The sequence below is a fragment of the Taeniopygia guttata genome, chromosome Z (assembly GCF_048771995.1).
Source record: "Taeniopygia guttata chromosome Z, bTaeGut7.mat, whole genome shotgun sequence".
Lineage (NCBI taxonomy): Eukaryota > Metazoa > Chordata > Aves > Passeriformes > Estrildidae > Taeniopygia > Taeniopygia guttata.
In genome coordinates this window covers 16,409,188-16,428,249 of record NC_133063.1, presented here as the reverse complement: position 1 = coordinate 16,428,249, position 19,062 = coordinate 16,409,188, and the positions used below count along the sequence as shown (strand labels likewise).

At 38.2% G+C, this 19,062-nt stretch overlaps 1 protein-coding gene across 9 annotated transcripts in view; it reads left to right on the top strand.

Moving 5' to 3' along the window:
- The window catches only part of TRPM3 (transient receptor potential cation channel subfamily M member 3), a 400,684-nt gene that overhangs the window by 134,619 nt on the left and 247,003 nt on the right, over positions 1 to 19,062 (top strand). The window contains exon 1 of one of the 9 annotated variants that reach the window (XM_030258744.4): positions 1,525 to 4,069. The exons of 6 other annotated variants lie outside the window; for them this stretch is intronic. In XM_030258744.4, the coding sequence (XP_030114604.1) occupies positions 3,980 to 4,069 (90 nt within the window). In that variant the 5' untranslated portion in view covers positions 1,525 to 3,979. Of the gene's footprint in view, positions 1 to 1,524; positions 4,070 to 19,062 lie in introns of those variants that run through there. 2 more of the 9 variants (XM_030258745.4, XM_041711364.2) reach the window with 2 other exon arrangements.

The window sequence follows — 19,062 nt, the reverse complement described above, 5'->3', positions numbered from 1 at the left end:
GTTGCTGTTATTCAGCCTGAAAAAGAGAAAGCTCTGGAGAGACCCTCAACAGTCTCCCATACCTGACAGTGACTATAGGAAAGATGGGGACAGACATTTTGTCATGACCTCTTGTGATGGGAAAAGGGGCAGTGGTTTTTAAACTGAAGGAGATTGATCTATACAAGATATAAGGAAGAAGTTTTTTAGAACGAGGGGGTGTAAAATACTGGCAGAGGTTGCCAGAGAGATGGTTTAATTCTAAGTTTAGGAAACACTCAAAGTCAGGTTGGACAGGACTCTGACCAAATGTACTTTAAGTTGTCCCTCTTATTGCAGGGATGTTACACTAGATGACTTTTAAAAGTCCCTTCCAAACCAAACTATTCTATGATTTTATGATTCTGCTCCATTACTTACATGGGAAATCAGGTGTGATGATATAATGGGAAAACTCTTCTGCCTGATGTTTCTCCACAGGTAGGCAGTGGCCACATAGAAGAGATTTTCTACCATGCTGACAAATACATCTCTCTCATTTACTGGTCCTGTCCTTTCATTTGCACAGCATCTCTTATTTCATAAAGGAATTGTTACTTGGACATGATAGGAGAGTACTGTTGGGGTTTGCTTTTGTTTAATACCTTTTTCTTTAATTTTGCTCTCAGGTTGAAAGTGTTGGGCATTGCTGATGTTCTCAGAGTGGTCTGGATGCTGATGTGTTTCTCAGAAACTTTATTCTGTAGCATTTCCAGAGATATTAAATTTTACTGTATCAGAGCTTTCTAAGTGTAGAATTGTTGTCTTGTTAGAATGCAAGAATCCAAAAAGAGCAGGTCAAAAAATGATTTCCATGAACAATAGGTTTAAGAAGAAGTCTTTTTGTGTTGCAGGAAGCAATGGAATTTGTCTTCTATTTGCTTGTCTCTCCTGTAGTACCAAAGGTGCTCCTTCACAAGAGACTAAGAATTAGATGTGAATACTGATGGTGTAGGGAGCCTGCGTCAAGGAAAAAATGTTTTAATATGACAGTGGCAGCTCTGTCTCTTATATATAGCAGGTCTTATAGCAGGTCTTAAATGTTAGTGGGATTGCTACATCTTTGCATCTTCCAATAGACCTCAGATTGTAGGAGCTGATCTGATCTGAGAACTTGCTTTATCCAACAGAATATGAGACTCAAACTCTGACGTTTTTACTGAAGTGATAAAATGTCCCCAAACCACATAACCTCCCCACCAATCATATTCCTAATATTTCACTACTATTTTTAATCATTGTTGTAAGAATCTTGGGGGGAAAAGTAAAGCTTTTAAAAATTTCCTTCTCTACTTTACAAATCTTCACCATCTATGCTTACCAAAAATGGGGGTAGAGAAGTGGGGCATGTTGGGAATGCAAAGAAATCTCCTTGCTTCAGTTTCCTCGTATTTATACTTAATAGCCTCAAAATCATTCCAGTATTGCTTATAGGCAAGAGACATACATTAAAAATAAAACTAATTAAGGCTTGGCCTTAAGGACAAGCAGCTTAAATGGTCTGCCCAAAGACAACCAAGGATTTTGTGATGGAAGTGAAGCTCCTATCTCATGATAATATCCTGTACATGAGAGCTTCCTCACTGCCACTGATGGAAGTTCATATTCCTGCACTCTGTGCAAGTACAAATGATTAGGCAAGGTACAAAACAAGACAGTGAATAAGGGTTGGTGTGTATTAAACACTGCAGCACATAACAGCTATCATCCCTAAAGTACTGTTTGTAGAAGAAGGCAATGATAGAATTCATCTCAAAGACAGGAAGCTCTGTGGAAGCTAGAAGATACATTGGGATCACTGTTTTTAGTTTATTAAAGCAATCTGTTATGTTTCTTCATTGTGCTTAGTTCTCTAGCATCTTCAGAGAGTTATTACTCTACTCATTGAAAAGAAGAGCAGTATGCTATGACTCCTTTGTCTTCTTTATGCCAAGCACACAGGCTGAACACTTTGTTTAATCACAAATGCCTAATGCAAAGTGGATGTGAAAGGGAAAAGCTAATGAGTATGGTACCTTCCCAAGAAACTCTTTCCTGGACTTCAAAGGTAGAAAAAATTCTAAGCATTACTTGAGGGGGTGTGGGAGAGGGGGAAGCCATGTTCTTGAGTTCTTGTTTCTGATTTGAGTTCTTTTCTTTCTTTGAACTATGAAACCCTAAAGCTTAATCATTGGATATGATTACCTGTATAGCTGAACAAAGTTACCATGCTATACATCTTCCATGGTGCATGTTATTTTAAGTCAGGATTAATTTTTTTCTACCTGTTTAATTTTATCTCCTTTATATAGCCTTGGAAAAGCAGTTGCAGATAATCATATTTACTTACTCAAGTTTAATTTCACTAACAATACAAGGGTTTTTTCCTTCTTCCATAAAAGAAATGCATTCAGAACTCAAGCAAGAGGCATTTAAATAGGTATAATTTTAACTAGCTGCTCATTTACAACTAGAAATACATCTGCACAAATTTTGTCACTAAGTCATGTCTCCTGGTGTCCTACGCACTCCATTCTACAGGCAACTCATGGTCTAGTCCCTGTACATTTGAGGGTCTAGAAATTTGCCATGTAAGAGGGGTGGAACAAGTGTGACCTCTTCTGGTGCACAGTCGGTCTTGCACTTTGTTCTTGGACTATATTCTGGACAGAATAATTTTGAATCCAACATTGAATAAGATCCTTTATACAATTCCTGAGAGGCTACAGTGAAGAGGAGCTGATTGGTATGCCAATGTTCAAAAGAAACAGTAGTCTTCATCTCTTTGCACCTCATTTGGACAATTATTCAGCTTTACTGCTGAATGTAGATGCAATATTAAGAATAAATTATAAATAGAGGTGAAATATATGTGTTTTATGGGGATTAAAAAGATATGTGAAAATGGCAGATTGATGAATCCTAGCTAAGTAAATTGAATGTGCATTTCCTAACCTCAGTTATGAGAAATTTGAACTTTACTGAGAAGCAGTAAAGTTTAAGAGGGTGTTTTCATCCATAATCTGAGTAAAAACTGGTTATTACTGGCAACATTAAAGGTATTTCTACGTTGCTGGAGAGCTGCCTGCCGTTAAGAACATCTCCATTATAACATATTTTGCCATACTTGAATTACCTGAGCAATATTACTTCATGTATGTGTTTTCATGTCTTTGATAGAAATATTTAGTGCGCATATTTAATAATCAAACGGGCTGAACTGGTTTGGCTTTGTCTGGATGTGTATGTTAGTACTCATGACCTTATAGTACCGCTTCTAACCACTGCCACTTGCCACTAGCACACCGATACTGTGCCAGATCAATTAAACGCTTCCTAGGGCCATTGTATCAGTAAATGAAGAGTGAATTTATTTCACCCCCGCCTCAGTCGCTCTCTGCCTGAGCCTTGGCCCCACCTCCCCTCATGTCGGTTTCCCTCTCCTCGCAATGCTCTGGGAAAGAAAGTGCAGGTACCCCTCCCTTGCTTTATTAAAATTCGCTTCCTTCTGCCCTGCTTCTGGCCCAGGGCGGCGCATGAGTGAGGCAGGTGGTTCAATTCGGCGGCGAGCGCGGCCAGCCCTGCCGCTCCCGGCGGCGGGGGGAGCGGCCGCTGGCGCTGCATTCCGGTATTCCTGCCGAGCATCCCTCTCCGCCCCGGGGCCGCCTGCCCCGCGCGGGCGGATCGCCTGCCTCGCCCCGGCCGCGTCGGGATGCGCGGACAGCGCTGGCCCCGCGCTGGAGGCTGCTGCTCTCTGCGGGCGGCTCGGCGGCTGCCGCTGCCCCCCCGCGCCCAGCCCAGCCCAGCCCAGCCCAGCCCAGCCCATCCTAGCCCAGCTCATCCTAACCCAGCCCAGCCGAGCCCAGTCCCTGCCCTGCGGCGCCGCGGGCGGGACGCGCCGAGCGGGGGATGCCCGCGCCCCGTTCCGCGGTAGGCGCTGTCAGGTCTGCGGCTGATCTCCCGCGGAGATTTGTGGACAGTCATGAGCCAGACCGAGGCACCCCGGCCACTCAACTGGACCATCCGGAAGCTGTGCCATGCCGCCTTCCTCCCCTCTGTCAGGCTCCTTAAGGTACGCTGGGAGTCCGCTTTGCGTTCGAGAGCCGGTGCCTGCCGCTGAGCACCTGCCTGGAGGGCTGCGGTGGCTGTTGCTGGAAAGTTAATTTAGAAATAGTGCCAACTTTCCTATTAATTACCTTGCATGCTGCCTTTAAAACCCCTGTGAGTACCTGAGGGTACCAATACTGTGCATCTGTATCCTATTCGGGGTGTGTGTTTGCCCATAAAGGTCTGTGAAAGGGGTAAAAAAGGAAGAGACAATAGATATCATCTGTGCTTCAATTTGCTTTGTCTTACCAAGCTTTGAACTTCCAGGGATGAAGAAGGTGTCTGTTTCTAAGGCGTGTTCCTTTGTGAGCAGCCCTCTGCTATCTGTTCTTTGGGTTACCTAGCCCTAGGCAGTACCTGAAGATCCAATACTACTCTGACCAACTTGTAAGTGGAGCAATATGTGAGTGGACAAAAATTATCTTGCTTTGCTAAAAGCTGTACAGGGCAATAGGATCAGTTAAAGACTGGCAGTGCAGACAGCATCAGTGGAACTTTCAGATTTTTTAAAATAATTTGTTTAAACTAAGTGTCACAGTTTTGAAGGTGCTTTAAAAAGTGTTTTAAAAATGTGCTTTCCTAGGAAATCATTATTTTCTGTTTGAAAAAAAAAAATATTTGGGATTATATAATGTGGAGGGCTTTTATTCTCAGCAGGCAAAGTACCATTACTGTCATATGCCCCACTGGAGCTGTTTTAGAGGTATTTGTAGATGGAAAACAAAATCCCTTGAATAAACTTTTTGGTGAAAAATAGGTTACATTAAACTGAAAAAAAACAGGTTACGTTAACCTGAAAAGTCTTCTTTGTTCTTGGAACATCTTCACTGGATTGTTATGTTTAAAATGAAATTTTAAATATACTATTTTCCCTGTAGGCTTTGCTTTATAAAATGTTTTATTCATTATAATATTTATCTTATTTCATCATAATGTTTGATAGTTTGGGTTTGAAATTAACATGTAGCCAGGTAAAGCATGGCTAGTCTGGCAGTGTATTAGATGGTAATGCTTGATATAACCGTTTGATTTTGTGTGAGTAGCTTGGAAATTAGGTCAGTTCTTACTACTGCAACATGCTTGAGCAGTAGTGTAGTGTATGACATTGCACTTAGCAGACATATGTTGTATGTGTAATTCTTGTATATATGATTCAAGTGACCATGCTGTGTATCCTAGCAGTTATTTTTCACATCCTCACAGGAAGGGGCTACAATTGAAAAATATTTCTATTTCCAAACCAGATGTATGGCTGCTGGGGGGATAAATTGTGAGCATCTCCAAAGAACAAAAGAAAGATAAAACTTAGATTTCTAAAAAAACCAAAATATAAATAAAATAGAACAAATCAGGAAGTGGTGTTTATTGTTTTGTAAAGGCTTCCCCCCCCCAGCCCCAGAAGCACTTGTGAGATTATGCAAACTCCACAAGTTCCATGCTTTTAGAACAACATAATTTTGGTGAGGTGTGAGGACTCAGATGTGAGGAGTTTTACTGTCATTCTTAATACCAGTGCATCAGGGTCTGATGGGGAATAGTCTGCAGTATTTCTTCTTCAGTAGATGAATGTTGCCCCATGTGAATGGTTTCTCTTCATTGCTTATTAAGGATGAACATTTTGATTCATTATTAAAAGAGCTGACTAAAAAGGATTTTCTGAAGCTACAGCTATAACTCTTTAGGGAAAGATAGTGACTGGACTCTGCAGAGTTAAAAAGAGCAGGGAAAATAACCAGAGATAAGCAAGCTCTGCACAGAGGGTGTGCAAGGTGTGGGAAAGACCACAGCAAAGAAGGTGGAACTCTGGCTCCTCTCTCAGCTCATAAGCAGTGCTTGTTGACTGGAGAGGGAAATGCATACATCAGCATCTTCAAGGCTCCCCCCAAAAAAGCTTTAATTTCTGCTCCTTCACTTTGTCTTTTATTATTTAATGTGTTTAAAGCAAATTACTGACATAAGATCAGGGGCTCATTTTCTGAATTCCAGCAGCCAACCTGAGGAAATTCTCCTGTCATCAAGGAAAGAGTGTAATAACAGCAGCATTAAATTACCAGAGGAATACTAGAAATATTTTTCTGCATACAAAATATTCTTTCCTATTGCATGTTTTTCTTCCCAAAAAAAAGAAGACACGATTTTCTAAATGAAAGGTGCTCCTCTAAATCAAAAAACACTGGAAATGCGAGTGCAATAATCTAAGCTCATTTTTTTAATTGCTCAGTTTCCAATTGGATTAAATGGTCTTAGGGGCTAATGCAATATTTTTCCTAAGTAGACATTCACTAGACCCTTTCCTATACAGCTTTTCTCTGCAGACAATGTTCTCAATAACAAAATACATTTTGCAAAGCCTCATATGTTATGACACATTTTTATTATTTTATTATTATTTTATTATTGCCTTGTCCATCATTGTCAAACTCTATTTCAATGAATACTGCAAATTTGGTTAGAGTAAAAGAAAATGTAAAATACTATTTTGTCTTTTTAATTTCTATACTTAGTTCAGTCTACCAGAACAAAACTAAATGACCATTAAATTTCAAGATAAGCTTTTTCCTAAACTTGTAAGAATGAGAGATAGCAGAGATTTCCTCTTACACACACAAAAATTCATTGTGACATTACCTGGACTTTCCTAATAAAGGAAATGAACTTTTCAATTATTTCCATGCTTTTTCATGCTTTTTCAATGAACAGTTTAGAGTTCTTATCCTGTGGATACAATTTTAAATGTAGCATCTCTGCTTTCATAGTGATGGATCTAAATAAACGCTGAAATCTAGAACTTCATGGAGGCAAGGTTTTTTGTGTTGTCTTGCAATTGCTGTTTTTTTAAATAGATACTGAAAGGAGTTATTCAGCAGGTAGGTTAAGCTCATGTTCCACCCTGTTGAAATGGATGAGCAGTGCTTAGTTGCATCAACTGATATTGGATAGAACTCTGACCACAGTGGTCTCATTTAATTTAGATAAACTAGATTTGTAGATGCATCCAGTTTAGTTCCTTTTGCTTTTCTTGCAGGTATGTATTCTGTTATAACCCACTTCACTAATACCCTCGTGTTTAGGTGTAGTTGTGCAATTCTGTTTTCTCAGTTTTTCACATTCTGACAGGCATATAGAGTTCTAGGGTGTGTACTTCCAATACAGCATTGGAGCTTGGGATTGAAACAATTTATTGTTTTCAATTGGTGGGATTGAAGCAATTTTTTGGAGACGTTTTTTTACTGCTTGTGTCATCAGTTTTTTCTTCACAGCTCCCATTTTTTTTCCTCTAATGAGTTACTTCCTATAGCACATTCCATGCTGGTATTTTTTTGTAGTTGTTTCAATATGCTTAAAACATGCTAACACACTGCCTAATGCTTTCCTGTCTGAAGTAAGGACTAAGTGCTTTGGACACATATGCAGAGAGGGTGGCCTTGTGCGGAACTGTCATTCTCTTGAGATAATCAGATTAGTTTTTAAAAACCCAGACATTTTAGAATAATGTTTTGGATTCTTAAAAATGAACGAATGAATGAATTAAATAATTAATTAATGGCATCATGCTAAAGACTTCACTCAGAGGGCACTATGCCCTAGGAGAGGCTGCAGATATTTTACTTCTGCTTGAAACATACATAATGCCTGCCATGCAATTAAGAAATGGGCAATATGCTCAAGAAAAATAAATAAATAAATAAGCTGAGAGTAGAAGAGGTCTGAATGAAAAAACGTCAGCAATGTGCAATAAGCTTTAACAGCACAGATTTATAGATCTGCAAGAGTAGAAATACTGTATGAAATATTTTAAAAGCAACAGATTACCTAGCTTTTTTTTCTTAGTTAGAACAGTAAATTTTTTCATAATATATCTGGCTTGCATGTCAATAACTAGGCTTGTAAGGCAGGAACTTCAGAAGGACCAGAGGAAAGGAAACAGAGTCAATCAGACAAGAAACACTAGGGGAAATGTTTTGGTTATTCTTCCCCAACATACAGGTTGGCAAAAATGCCACCTTAGCTCTACAAATAAATAAGATGATTTACCTGACCTGGGCAGTAGTCTATCCTAGCTCCTAACCTGGTGGAAGATTAAAGAGATCAGACACTAAATTTCTTATCAAATGAAAAACCAGGCCTTCTTTTTATTAATTGTTTTATTTAATTGCCCTACCAAGAATGCACAGGGTAACCCAAGAGAAAATTAAAACCATGAAAAATAGCTAATTGGAATGAGACATAGTGTTTTTTGATTGTGGGAGTACATATCAAATTATGAACTTTTGACTGAGCAGATAGATGTGAATAAAAAGGATGGACAATATTTCTCCTGCTACTGCTAGTTTGGTTATGTCCATAAAGAGTCTATGAGAATAAAGACTGGGAAAAACCAGACAGACTTTATTAAGGTACATGGTGAAATACCACTGTTCAGTGGCTTACATCAACTAAAATTACACTGATATTTGATTACCAAATATAATTTTATTTCAGGATAATTAAAAAAAAAACAGTTTTGGCAAATTGGGTGAAGAATATTGCTTTTCCAGAATGGTGGAAGAATGAAGTGTGTTCTTTATTACATAGTAAATGTTTATATTTCTGAAGCCCCTACTGTGAGAAAACGTGGTTGTAAGAGAGAAAAAAGTTGCACCTTATGGAGGTAATTTTATTTCTAAAATGGATTGAGGAAATTAAAGAAAAGTTATTGGACTGATAGAACAGTCTTGTATTACAAGAGAGATAATTTTGATAAAGCATTTTTAAAAATTCTTGAAAGGTGGATTTTTGCCATAATCATAAGAGGGTAATGTTAGATTGTGTGGTCTTCAAAAGCAGAATCATAAGTATTTTATGTTACTTTACTAACTATCAATGAGAAAATAAGCAAAAATTTAAACACAAAGGCAGTCAAAATGCTGAGATGTTTTCGTTCTTTGCTACTCTTTTGATGTCCAGTTTGCAGTGACGTCTTCTACCTCATGCTTAATAAATAATAATTATGATTATTATTTTATTTAATTTACAATATCCACCCTTCAAAACGCAAAAAAAAAAAAAAGATAAGTTTACTAAGTCTTGATTGAAAAACTGAAATTATTGAAACAGATCCTAATGCATACAGTTATAATTACTGAGGTGGTATACCAAATTATTTTGAAAGTAGTATGTGCAATACCATCAGTAAAATTAGGGTAGTAGTTTACCTGTGTCTGCACTCAGCTTACTGAGTTAAATTGTAATAATGAATGAGCCAACACTATGCATCCCTCAGGAGGATTTGATGTATTTGGGGAAGCCCTTAAAATCAGACTGACACACAGGCATGAAGAAAGTATCAGTCAGTGTGACAATCTTTTTATCATAGAATTACGGAATCACAGAATAATGAGGTTGGAAGAGACTTTAAGATCATCAAGTCCAACCTATGCCCTAACACCACAACTAGACTATAGCAGCAAGTGCCATGTCCAGTCTTTTTTTTAAATACATACAGAGAGTGTGACTCAATCACCTCTCTGGGAAGAAAATTCCAATACTTTACTATTCTTTTGGTGAAAATATTTTCCTAATATCCAACCTGTACCTTCCCTGACATAGCTTGAGGCTGTGTCCTCTTGTTCTGTCAGTTGCTGCCCGGTGGAAGAGCCTGACCCTCAGGAAGCTGTAGAGAGCAATAAGGTCACCTTTAAGCCTCCTCTTCTCCTGTGCTGAGTCCTATTCTACCCTGTGCTGAGTACAGGGGAAGAATGAGCTCCCTGCTCCTGCTGGTCACACAATTCCTAATGCAGGCCAGGATGCCCTTGGCCTTCTTGGCCACCGAGGCACATTGCTGGCTCATATTCAACCGGCTGTCGACCAGCACCCCCAGGTCCCTTTCTGCATGGACACTGTCCAGCCATACTGTCCCCAACCTGTAATGCTGTAGGGGATTTTTGTGTCCAGAATGCAGAACTCGGCACTTAGATTTATTTAACTTCATGCTGTTGGACTCTGCCGATCCGTCCAACCAATCTAAGTCTCTCTGCAGAGCCCTACTTCCTTCCAACAGATCAACACAAGCTCCCAGCTCAGTGTTGTCAGCAAATTTACTAATGAAGGACTCGATGCACTCATCCATGTCGTCTATAAAAATATTAAATAGAACTGGTCCCAGCACAGAGCCCTGAGGGACACCAGTGGTGGCTGGCCCCAGCTGGATGCAGCACTGTTCACCAGCACTCTCTGGACCTGGCCAGTTCCTAACCCAGCACAGAGTGCTCCTTCCAAGCCGTGGGCTGCAGCTTCTCCAGGAGTGCGCTGTGGGAGACAGTGTCAAAGGCCTTGCTGAAGTCTAAATAGACAACATCCACAGCCTTTACTGCTTCCAGCAGATGGGCCACCTGGTCATAGAAGGAGACCAGCTTGGTCAAACATGACCTACCCTTCATAAACCCCTGCTGGCTGGGTCTGATACCCTGGCCATCCTGTAAGTGCTGTGTGATAGCACTAAGTATGAATTGTTCCATTATCTTACCTGGTACTGAGGTCGGGCTAACTAGCCTGTAATTACCAGGATAAATTCACAAATAGAAAAACTAGTCACACCTCTGTGTATGGTGGGATGCTGTGTATGGTATGAAATACAGATGAGTTTCATGCATGTATGTAGGTTTTATTCAGAAAGAAATTATTTTATAATTTTCTGTTTGACTGTCAGAAAGAAAATAGTTGTATTTATCACCTTTGTAATACATGTTGCATGTTTCTGATTCTGATTCACTGGTTTTCTGGGGTGTATTATTTGTCTTTAGAATCACAAAAGCCATGTTTCCAGCAAAGAGAAAGCTTCAGCATTCTGTTCTGCATTCTGCTCCTTATGCCATCAGTTCCACCATTTAAGGATGGCAGGAAAAAGACCTGGGGTATTGCTGGGTCTCTGCAGTCTCCCACTTTAATGTAAATTATTCATTTTACACCCCAAATCAGGGGAGCAATGGTAGTTGCAATGTAGCTTCGAAACGCCTTTGCACAGGTGTGCTTGCATTACTCTGCTCAGCTGTTAGCTGTGCCTCTACTACTTCACATTACTTTAACCAAGTAATGGCAGAATGGTGGTGATATTTCACAGCTGATGTGATATGCCTTTGGAGGTTGCACATTCTCAAAAACTGCTTATTTCTTGAAGTCGTGCTTCTCATGAGCAGTAAGTTGAGCTTATTCCTTTAATGTGGTAACTGGGCATGTTCATATGTAGGGATTTTCTGACAGATTATGCCAGTTCATTTCTTTTGAAAGGAAATAAAATGTGGAAGTTGATCATTTTTTTTCCATTTTATACAAAGTACTCTGTGGTTAATTCTTTGGTGCAGTGTACATTTTTTATGTGATGCGGGGTGAATCAGAGCTCGTTCACTGTTTGCCTTATTGACTGAATCTTTTCCTTGAGCGTGACTTGGGTTGATGGCCACTGACTTGGAAGAGATGTAGCATTAAATTACTTTCCACAACAAGGGATATATTCCCAATTAAGAAAAAGTAGAGTGAGGGATAAAAACAAAGTGGAAGTTATTTCCATGGAAAAACCTACATGTAAGAGGTAGACTTATCAGTACCATTTTGATAGCAGAGACTGTGGTCTACTAATGTCATGTAAAGGGAAAAAATAGCTTTGATTTTCAAGTTGGAAAGAGCTCTGAAAATGCAAAGTTTCTTGTTTCAAACAAAAAAAATTTAGGGGATAAAACAAAATATTTTTATTTCTAGGTATGTCAGTATCGTGCGAGTGCTTCTTTTTAAAAAAAAAAAAAGTGATAGAAAAGACAATGTTAAATTTTCAGTCTTGATAAAGCAGCTATGGTAGGAAAATACTTAGCTATTTAAAATAAGGAATCTGAACTGTTACAGGTTTTTATCCTCTGCACCTCAATTTCATTAATGTATCTACCTTCATCTTAAATACCACAGTGAGGTTTTGCCTTCCTCTGTGCACATGGCCAATGGGTTACAGTGACAAAGATAGGATAAGAGAGAGGTACTCTAGGATATTACCTTTTTTTTTCTGCATACAGAAGGTTTTGGCTTGATCTCTGCTTCTCACGAGGTTCAAGAGGTGGCAAATGGCACTGCTTCCCACTGGCCTTTAATTGATAATATGTGAAACATTGCATTTAACTTGCTTATCAGAAAGTAGATGCAAGATTCCTAATTTTTGACTGTGTAAGAGATGATTTAAAGTAATTTCCAGAGAAATAAAAAAAAATTAAAATAAGTATTTTTATGCATATTAATGGAATAGAAGAAAAAAGAGCACTTGTTTCTGAGCAGAGTATTGTGTTAAAATAATTTTAAAATGCTTCTAAGTGTAGAAATCATACAGTTGAGGGATTAGAGGTACAGTGTGTTAAAAGAATCTTGTTCTAAGATCATAAGATTTTAATGTTGTTCTGCTATACTGTCCCTTATGTTTGGGAGAGTGCCATGTGAAAAATTCAGGGTACAAGACCATAAAGTGAAGCTGAGTGGTTTTATTCCACCTGAGCTGCTAACAAGACTATGCTACAGTGTAAAATGGAATGCCCTTGGGTCTCACTGAAAATTTATGTCAAAGGGGGTAATAAAGTATGAAATAAAATCACTTCATCAAAAATATCTTTGATCTCCCAAATAATATCATGACATAAGACAGTTTGACAAAGTGCTTTTAACAGTGTCAAGGAAGTTACTGAAGAAAATATCAGGACTCTATTATGTAATTAGAATAATCACCAGGCTGACTTTTCGTTAGTGAGAAGGTGACTGAGTGAAGCACTTTTTTTCATTTACCTTTTTCTTCACCTGTTGCTTGTAAACGCAGACAGGAGAGATAGCAAATTACTGAGCCATCATAATTAAGAATTTAGAGAGGATCCATGATTTTGTTTCAGAAGGATGCCCTCTATTTTTAACTTACTGGTGTATTGAATTGGTGTGGCATGTTACCACTGGGTCTGTTGTTATGAAATATCACAGCTATTTTGCAGTGCAATGGCTGGATGTTCATCATTGCATACAGCTAAAAAGAGAGACCAAAACAACTGAATAAATGAATTGCAGGATAAACTGAGGACCATTCAAACTGACTTTTTCATGATTGTATGTAGTGTTTTCTTAGTGTTCTGACTAGCAGAAGGGATTTTCCAAATACCTTCCCTACCTTCCTATTCAACTTTTGTGCTAAGTACTTAAAATTATTAGGTAGTGTCTTATTCAGGAGATGAACAGGTTTGATGAACAGTGTTTTGTCTGGTTGAAAATTGTGCACTCTTACTTTAAAACTGTGAATATCCGCACAACCCAGACATAATACTACATCTTTTCTTAGTTTTCTTCTCCCTACATTTCTGCCATCTATCTGCTGGCCCTTTTCCTGAACTGCATTACTCAAAGAAGTTTTCAGATATTTATCTTCCTAGCCTGCACTCGCAGAAGCAGTAGTGGTGCCCGGTTATGATGCCAATAATTATGACAACAAAATTGCTACATGCAATCTAGCTTGACTGAGCCAGCCAAGGAAGAGGTCAGCTCTCTCTGGCTGAAGGATGGATAAATCAGATATCAGTATTGCCCAAAATGCTTGTTAGACAAACAAAGCAGTAGTTAAAGATATCCCTTTGGGTTTGGATGTGACGGCTTTAATTTTGTGCTGTTCTTGATACCGTTGGCTGAAAAGCGATACTTCTTGGAAGCCATGTACTTTTTAAAATTATTCAGTTCAAATCCAACCTTTTCTTAAATAAGAATATGGTGCCAATTTTTTAGAGGTTCTACACTTACTTTCTTCTGTGAGACCAGGATAAATTGAGATATGCTGTGAGAAGAGACATGATTATTCTACTCTGCCACTAGAACTGCTTCACAAACATGATTTCTTACAGGTGATTTTCTAAGTTCCTAAAGCCATAACCCCCACAGGCAATCTTTTCAGTGACCATATCTGTGTTTCTGAGACATCTGCCTGGATCTTTCTTGCTGCACTTAAAATCTATGATTTCTTGGTTTGTCCACTATGAGCAGAAGAGACACATGTGGCAGCTTTTCCTGCTGAAAAATTCTTCTGCAGTGTTTGGAAGTTGGCTAGTTTAATAGATCCGTGATATATGGGTTTTTGTTATCTTCCAATAGAGATTATTATATTATTTATTCCACTACATCCTCCACAGAAGTTAGACTGAGAGTCCCTTGCTGCTCATCTTTTTCTCCCTTCCTCTAGATGTCAGGTATCTTACTGAAAAGACCAGCATGGGTATGTGAGACTTCTACTCAGCCTTCCATTCTAATCCTAGCTCTATAAACTAGGGAAGGCTTAATAGGAACCATAAGGTATCACAACACTCCTTCGTTTCAGTGTCCTGAGGAGACTGAATAACACAACTCTGTTGAATTGCCTTCAACATTTTTCTAATTTAACTGATTTTACAAGAATGTGAGTTGACTAATATCTATGACTTCAGGAAGAGTTTTGTGAGAGCTCAGTCCCTTTCTATTTGCACGGCAGAAATACTCCTGTTATTTTGTGTAGCAATAAAACCAATGCTTTCTAATGCCCACATTAGCAAAGAAATTTTAAAACTCAATGTGGGGGACAATCAGCAGCACAATACTTATTAAGACACTGAATTTCAAGCATGTGTGCGATCTTTATTATATACAAATGAGGAAATTTAATGTTTGCGTGCATTTCTCTGGAATGTAAAGGTGATTTTGAGCCTTCTAACATAATTGGAGGGGAGTAGGAGCAGAATTTAAAAAAATGTTTACAGAGCTATCCTACTGGGAAATTAAATGTGATCAGCTTTTTTTATCTTGATACATGCTGTCACTTAAGAATAATTTAAAGATTAAAATCTGTATCTATCTATCAAGACAAGAATACCCTGTGTAAGTCCTTATTAATGGTAACTGTGGGAGCTTTAGCTTATTCAGGATGGGAATAGTAAATTGCTCAGAGGGGCTTTTTCCTTTTAGAATCTGATAACTGCTATTACTAGCATAATCTGAGGATGAGGTTATTTTCATTTTGTAACCTTTATTTCCTAAGTAGTGCAAATTTTCTGTCTTATTTAACATTCAAAAATTCTTTACTAAGACATACCATGATAAAATTGATGTCTCTGGAGCTAGAGCAAATGGCAAGAACTACTTTTCACTCAATATTTTAGTCTGCCACAGATGTGAATGCAATAGGAAGTCTTTAAGCAAGTACTGAAATAAGCAAATAGTTCACACTAAATTACCTGAAAAATTTAGTGTCTTGGCACTATGAGATATGTTAACACAGTTAATTTCCATTAATTTATTTCCAACTCATCTGAAATCCAATTGTATCAATGGAGACACACCCATTTTTTGGTGGTGTGACCGTGACCTGCATTTGCTAGATAGCAGAGCTTGAAGCTAAAAGGGGAAACAGTTCAATAGTCCAGGATATGTATAAAGCACATTATGTTATTTTGGTTCATGACTGAGTTTGTGGCAGGTTTTCTCTGCTGCAAATCTTTGTGTGGACAACCAATGCTGCAATTTTTTTCCATATCACATCTCACACACACTCCTCTAAGAATAAATAAGGAAGGCAAACAGCTGAACCAAACTACTTAATATTATTAACTAAATATGAGCATCTGCAAAGAAATGTGTGGGAATTAATAACTAAATTGATTAGAAGCAAAACATAGAAAAAAATTGCTTTTAAATTTTCTTTGAGCAAAAAGTAGATGTTCACAATCCATGGCAATTCCAGCCCTTGGTTGCATTGATGCAATCAGAAAATGAGATTTTATCATATTAAAACCACATTAATGGTGGAATGTTGGCTCCTGGTGCTCTGGAAATGCATAGGGGAGCATATTCCTTTAGTTTGTTTTGTGGAATGAAATTTATCAAGGGGATCATTTTATGTGATGTTGCTTCAAGCATTGATAACTAGATTCTTGTGACAATCATCCCAAGCCTAATTCTACTCTTAGCACATGACAGTAAATGCTCTTTTGAAACTCAGAGATCATTTCATGTCAGGAAGGATTTCTCCCCAGTGGTGGTTTAAGCTTGGCTGATGTGGTGGCCCTAGACACTTTCTTCCTTGGCCTTGGACAAAACAAGGTTAATATTGCAACACAATCTGAACTCATATGGTATGTGTCTCTTCTTCTCTAGCATTTCTACCATCATGTTGTTGAACACAATGAATGTGTATGAATAGTCTAGAAAAGATGCCAATGAAAAAATCCCAGTTTGGAAGTACGTATTTTGTATAAGTAAGGCTACCATTAATATTCTCAAAGTTGCTTTATAGTGCCTTATTTTGTGTGCTTGGAATTAATATCCCTTGAATGCAGACTGATTTTTACAGAAACTGCTCAGTCAACCTACTCTGGAAGTAACAGTTCCAATGTGCAATAACAGCCTGTTACTTTGTTTCCTAAGCTGAAGAAATTGAAATTGATAAAATGAGGAATTTACAAAGGGTCTGTATCAAAACTGTTCCACTAAATTTTCAGCTCTTTCTGGGTTTCCTGTTGTCTGTTTCCACAATGCAATAGGCTGTGCATCTGAATTTTTCCTTTGATATATTTCTCAGAAACTCAAACCAACTGTCATTAAAACACTTGTTTCCTGCTGTGAGGACTTTCAGCTTTTCACTAGGAGGCCACAGGCAACAAAATATAACACACTTCTTTCAGTGTTAATTAAAAAAAAAAAAAAACAAAAAAAACAACCAAAAATCCCAAGTAAGTTTTTCAAGAAGGGATGAGATACGGAAAACTCATTTGTGTAGCTTATATGTGATCTGAATACTCTGTAAATACGTAAATGCTAAAACACATTATGCTTAAAGCAGGGATAATTAATATATCCCACCTCTTTGGATAACATACATATTAAGAGATCTATGTTCATACTACTTAGGTTTTTTGAATTCCATTCATAGAAGTGGGTTATTTAAAAATAAAAATTAAGTAGGTTGACAAGAAATATTGACAAGACTTTATAAATAAAATAAAGCAGATGAAAATAGAAACGTTAAAATTAAAGAAATTTCTTTGGATTTCATGTAAAAAATAAAATCCAAATACATTTTAGAATGCTGTATTACTAATATCAGTTTGTTGCAGAAATTTTATCTAATCAAGTTAATCCTTTCACTAGTTGCTGTTTGCTGTCTGCTTCCTGATCTCATTCTGGGGAGAGCAGATTAATACTTCCTGATTTGAGTAAAAATTAGTTAGCTCATCCATAAATCATAAAATTACAGAATATCTGGGATTGGAAGGGATGTATATAGATCATAGGACCAACTTCAAAACTCTTGGTCCTCACAGAACTTTAAATGGTATGACTTAATCAGTTGAACTTTGACAGACTTGGTGGCCTGATCACTTCCCTGTGGAGCATGTTCCATTGAGCAGCCACCCTCTGGCTGAAGAACCTATTCCTGATGTCCAATCTGTACTTCCTCTGTGGAAGCTTCAGTCCCTTTCCTTGTGTCCTGTCACTGTTTACCAGAGAGAAATCAGCCATTCTTCCTCTGTTGCCCTCTTTGAGGTATCTGTAGGCTGTAATGGGGTCACTCCTCAGCCCCTTTTCTTCAAACTGAACAAAACAAGTAACCTTAACTGTTCTATCTCAGTCTTGTTTTGAGGGATCTTGTTAGATCTCTTGCTGTGGGGGTGCTCTCCACCTTTTCATCCCCAATTTGTTCATACAACCTCGATAATCATTTCTCAGATGCAGAATCCAGCACTTGCTCTTGTTCAATTTAACAATCGCCCAGCTCTCTGGTCTGTCCAGAGCTCTCTCTAACCTCAAAGGTGTGGTAATCACATATCCTCTGAACAGAGAGAGACATAGCTCTCCCAGGATTTTGATGGGAAGCTGAGAGGAAGCCCAGAGAAAGAATTTAAACAATTATTACCTCTCTTTTTTGCACAGGTTGTTTATAGATATGATTTTCCAGAGTGTCCTATTCTTAGTTCATCAATAGTGTGAGAGGTTTTTGCTTTAGGACCAATCAAGTCTCAGCTTAGCAAGTTGGGTTATAAAAAATGCACTAATTTCTATTAAGTGCCTTCTGTTCATATTCTAAAGACTGGAGTCTTTGTTCCTGTTCCTGACTCAACAGCAACACAAAGGAGTTCGTAGTTCCTCCTACTTTAGTATGGTAGGCAAAATGAATGAATTTACATTTGGCTGCTGCATCTAGATCCTTTATACAAACATTAAAACATTACTTGACTTCCCATTTGCTATTTGACTATCAATATTTGAAATAGTGGTGAAAAGGGTTCATGGTGAACAGCAAAATTGAAGAGCAGGCAACAGCAGCCTGTTTCAGCAAAGAGGACCAGTTGTATCCTGCACTCTGTTAGGGCTGTGGGCAGCAGGGATCAAGGGAAGTGATGGAATATAAAAGATTCTATTACTCTAGGATACTATGAAGTAATCCCATCTCTCTGTTTATGAGCACGTAGCTGAAGTGCTGTGTTCAATTCTGGGGGCCCCAGAACAGGAGGATATGGACTTTGTGAAGTTGAGTCTGATGGAGACCACTAAACTTGTCAGGGAGTTTCCTACAAGACATGTAAAAAACCATTTGGTTTGTTCAGCATATGAAAGGAAGGTAGAGAGGAAATTATATTTCTGCCTTCATATAACTAGAAGAAGGGTCCAGAGGAGATGAAGCCAAATTTTCTACTGGGATGCGGAGGGTCAGGACAAGAGTAACAGAAACAAGTTGTTATCAAAAGCATAGGTAAGCACTGAAACAGGTTTTCTGGAACTGAGCAGTCTAATCTAACTGGAGAAATCTTCTGATTTTTGCCTTCCTGATTTGATTTTTCACTCAAACTTTTTTTGAGCTTTCAAAATGGAGCAAAGTCTGTTAATCTTCAAAGAAAATGTCCTGGTGTCTGTTCAGTCTTAAAATGTGGACAAAGATATATTTTAAACACT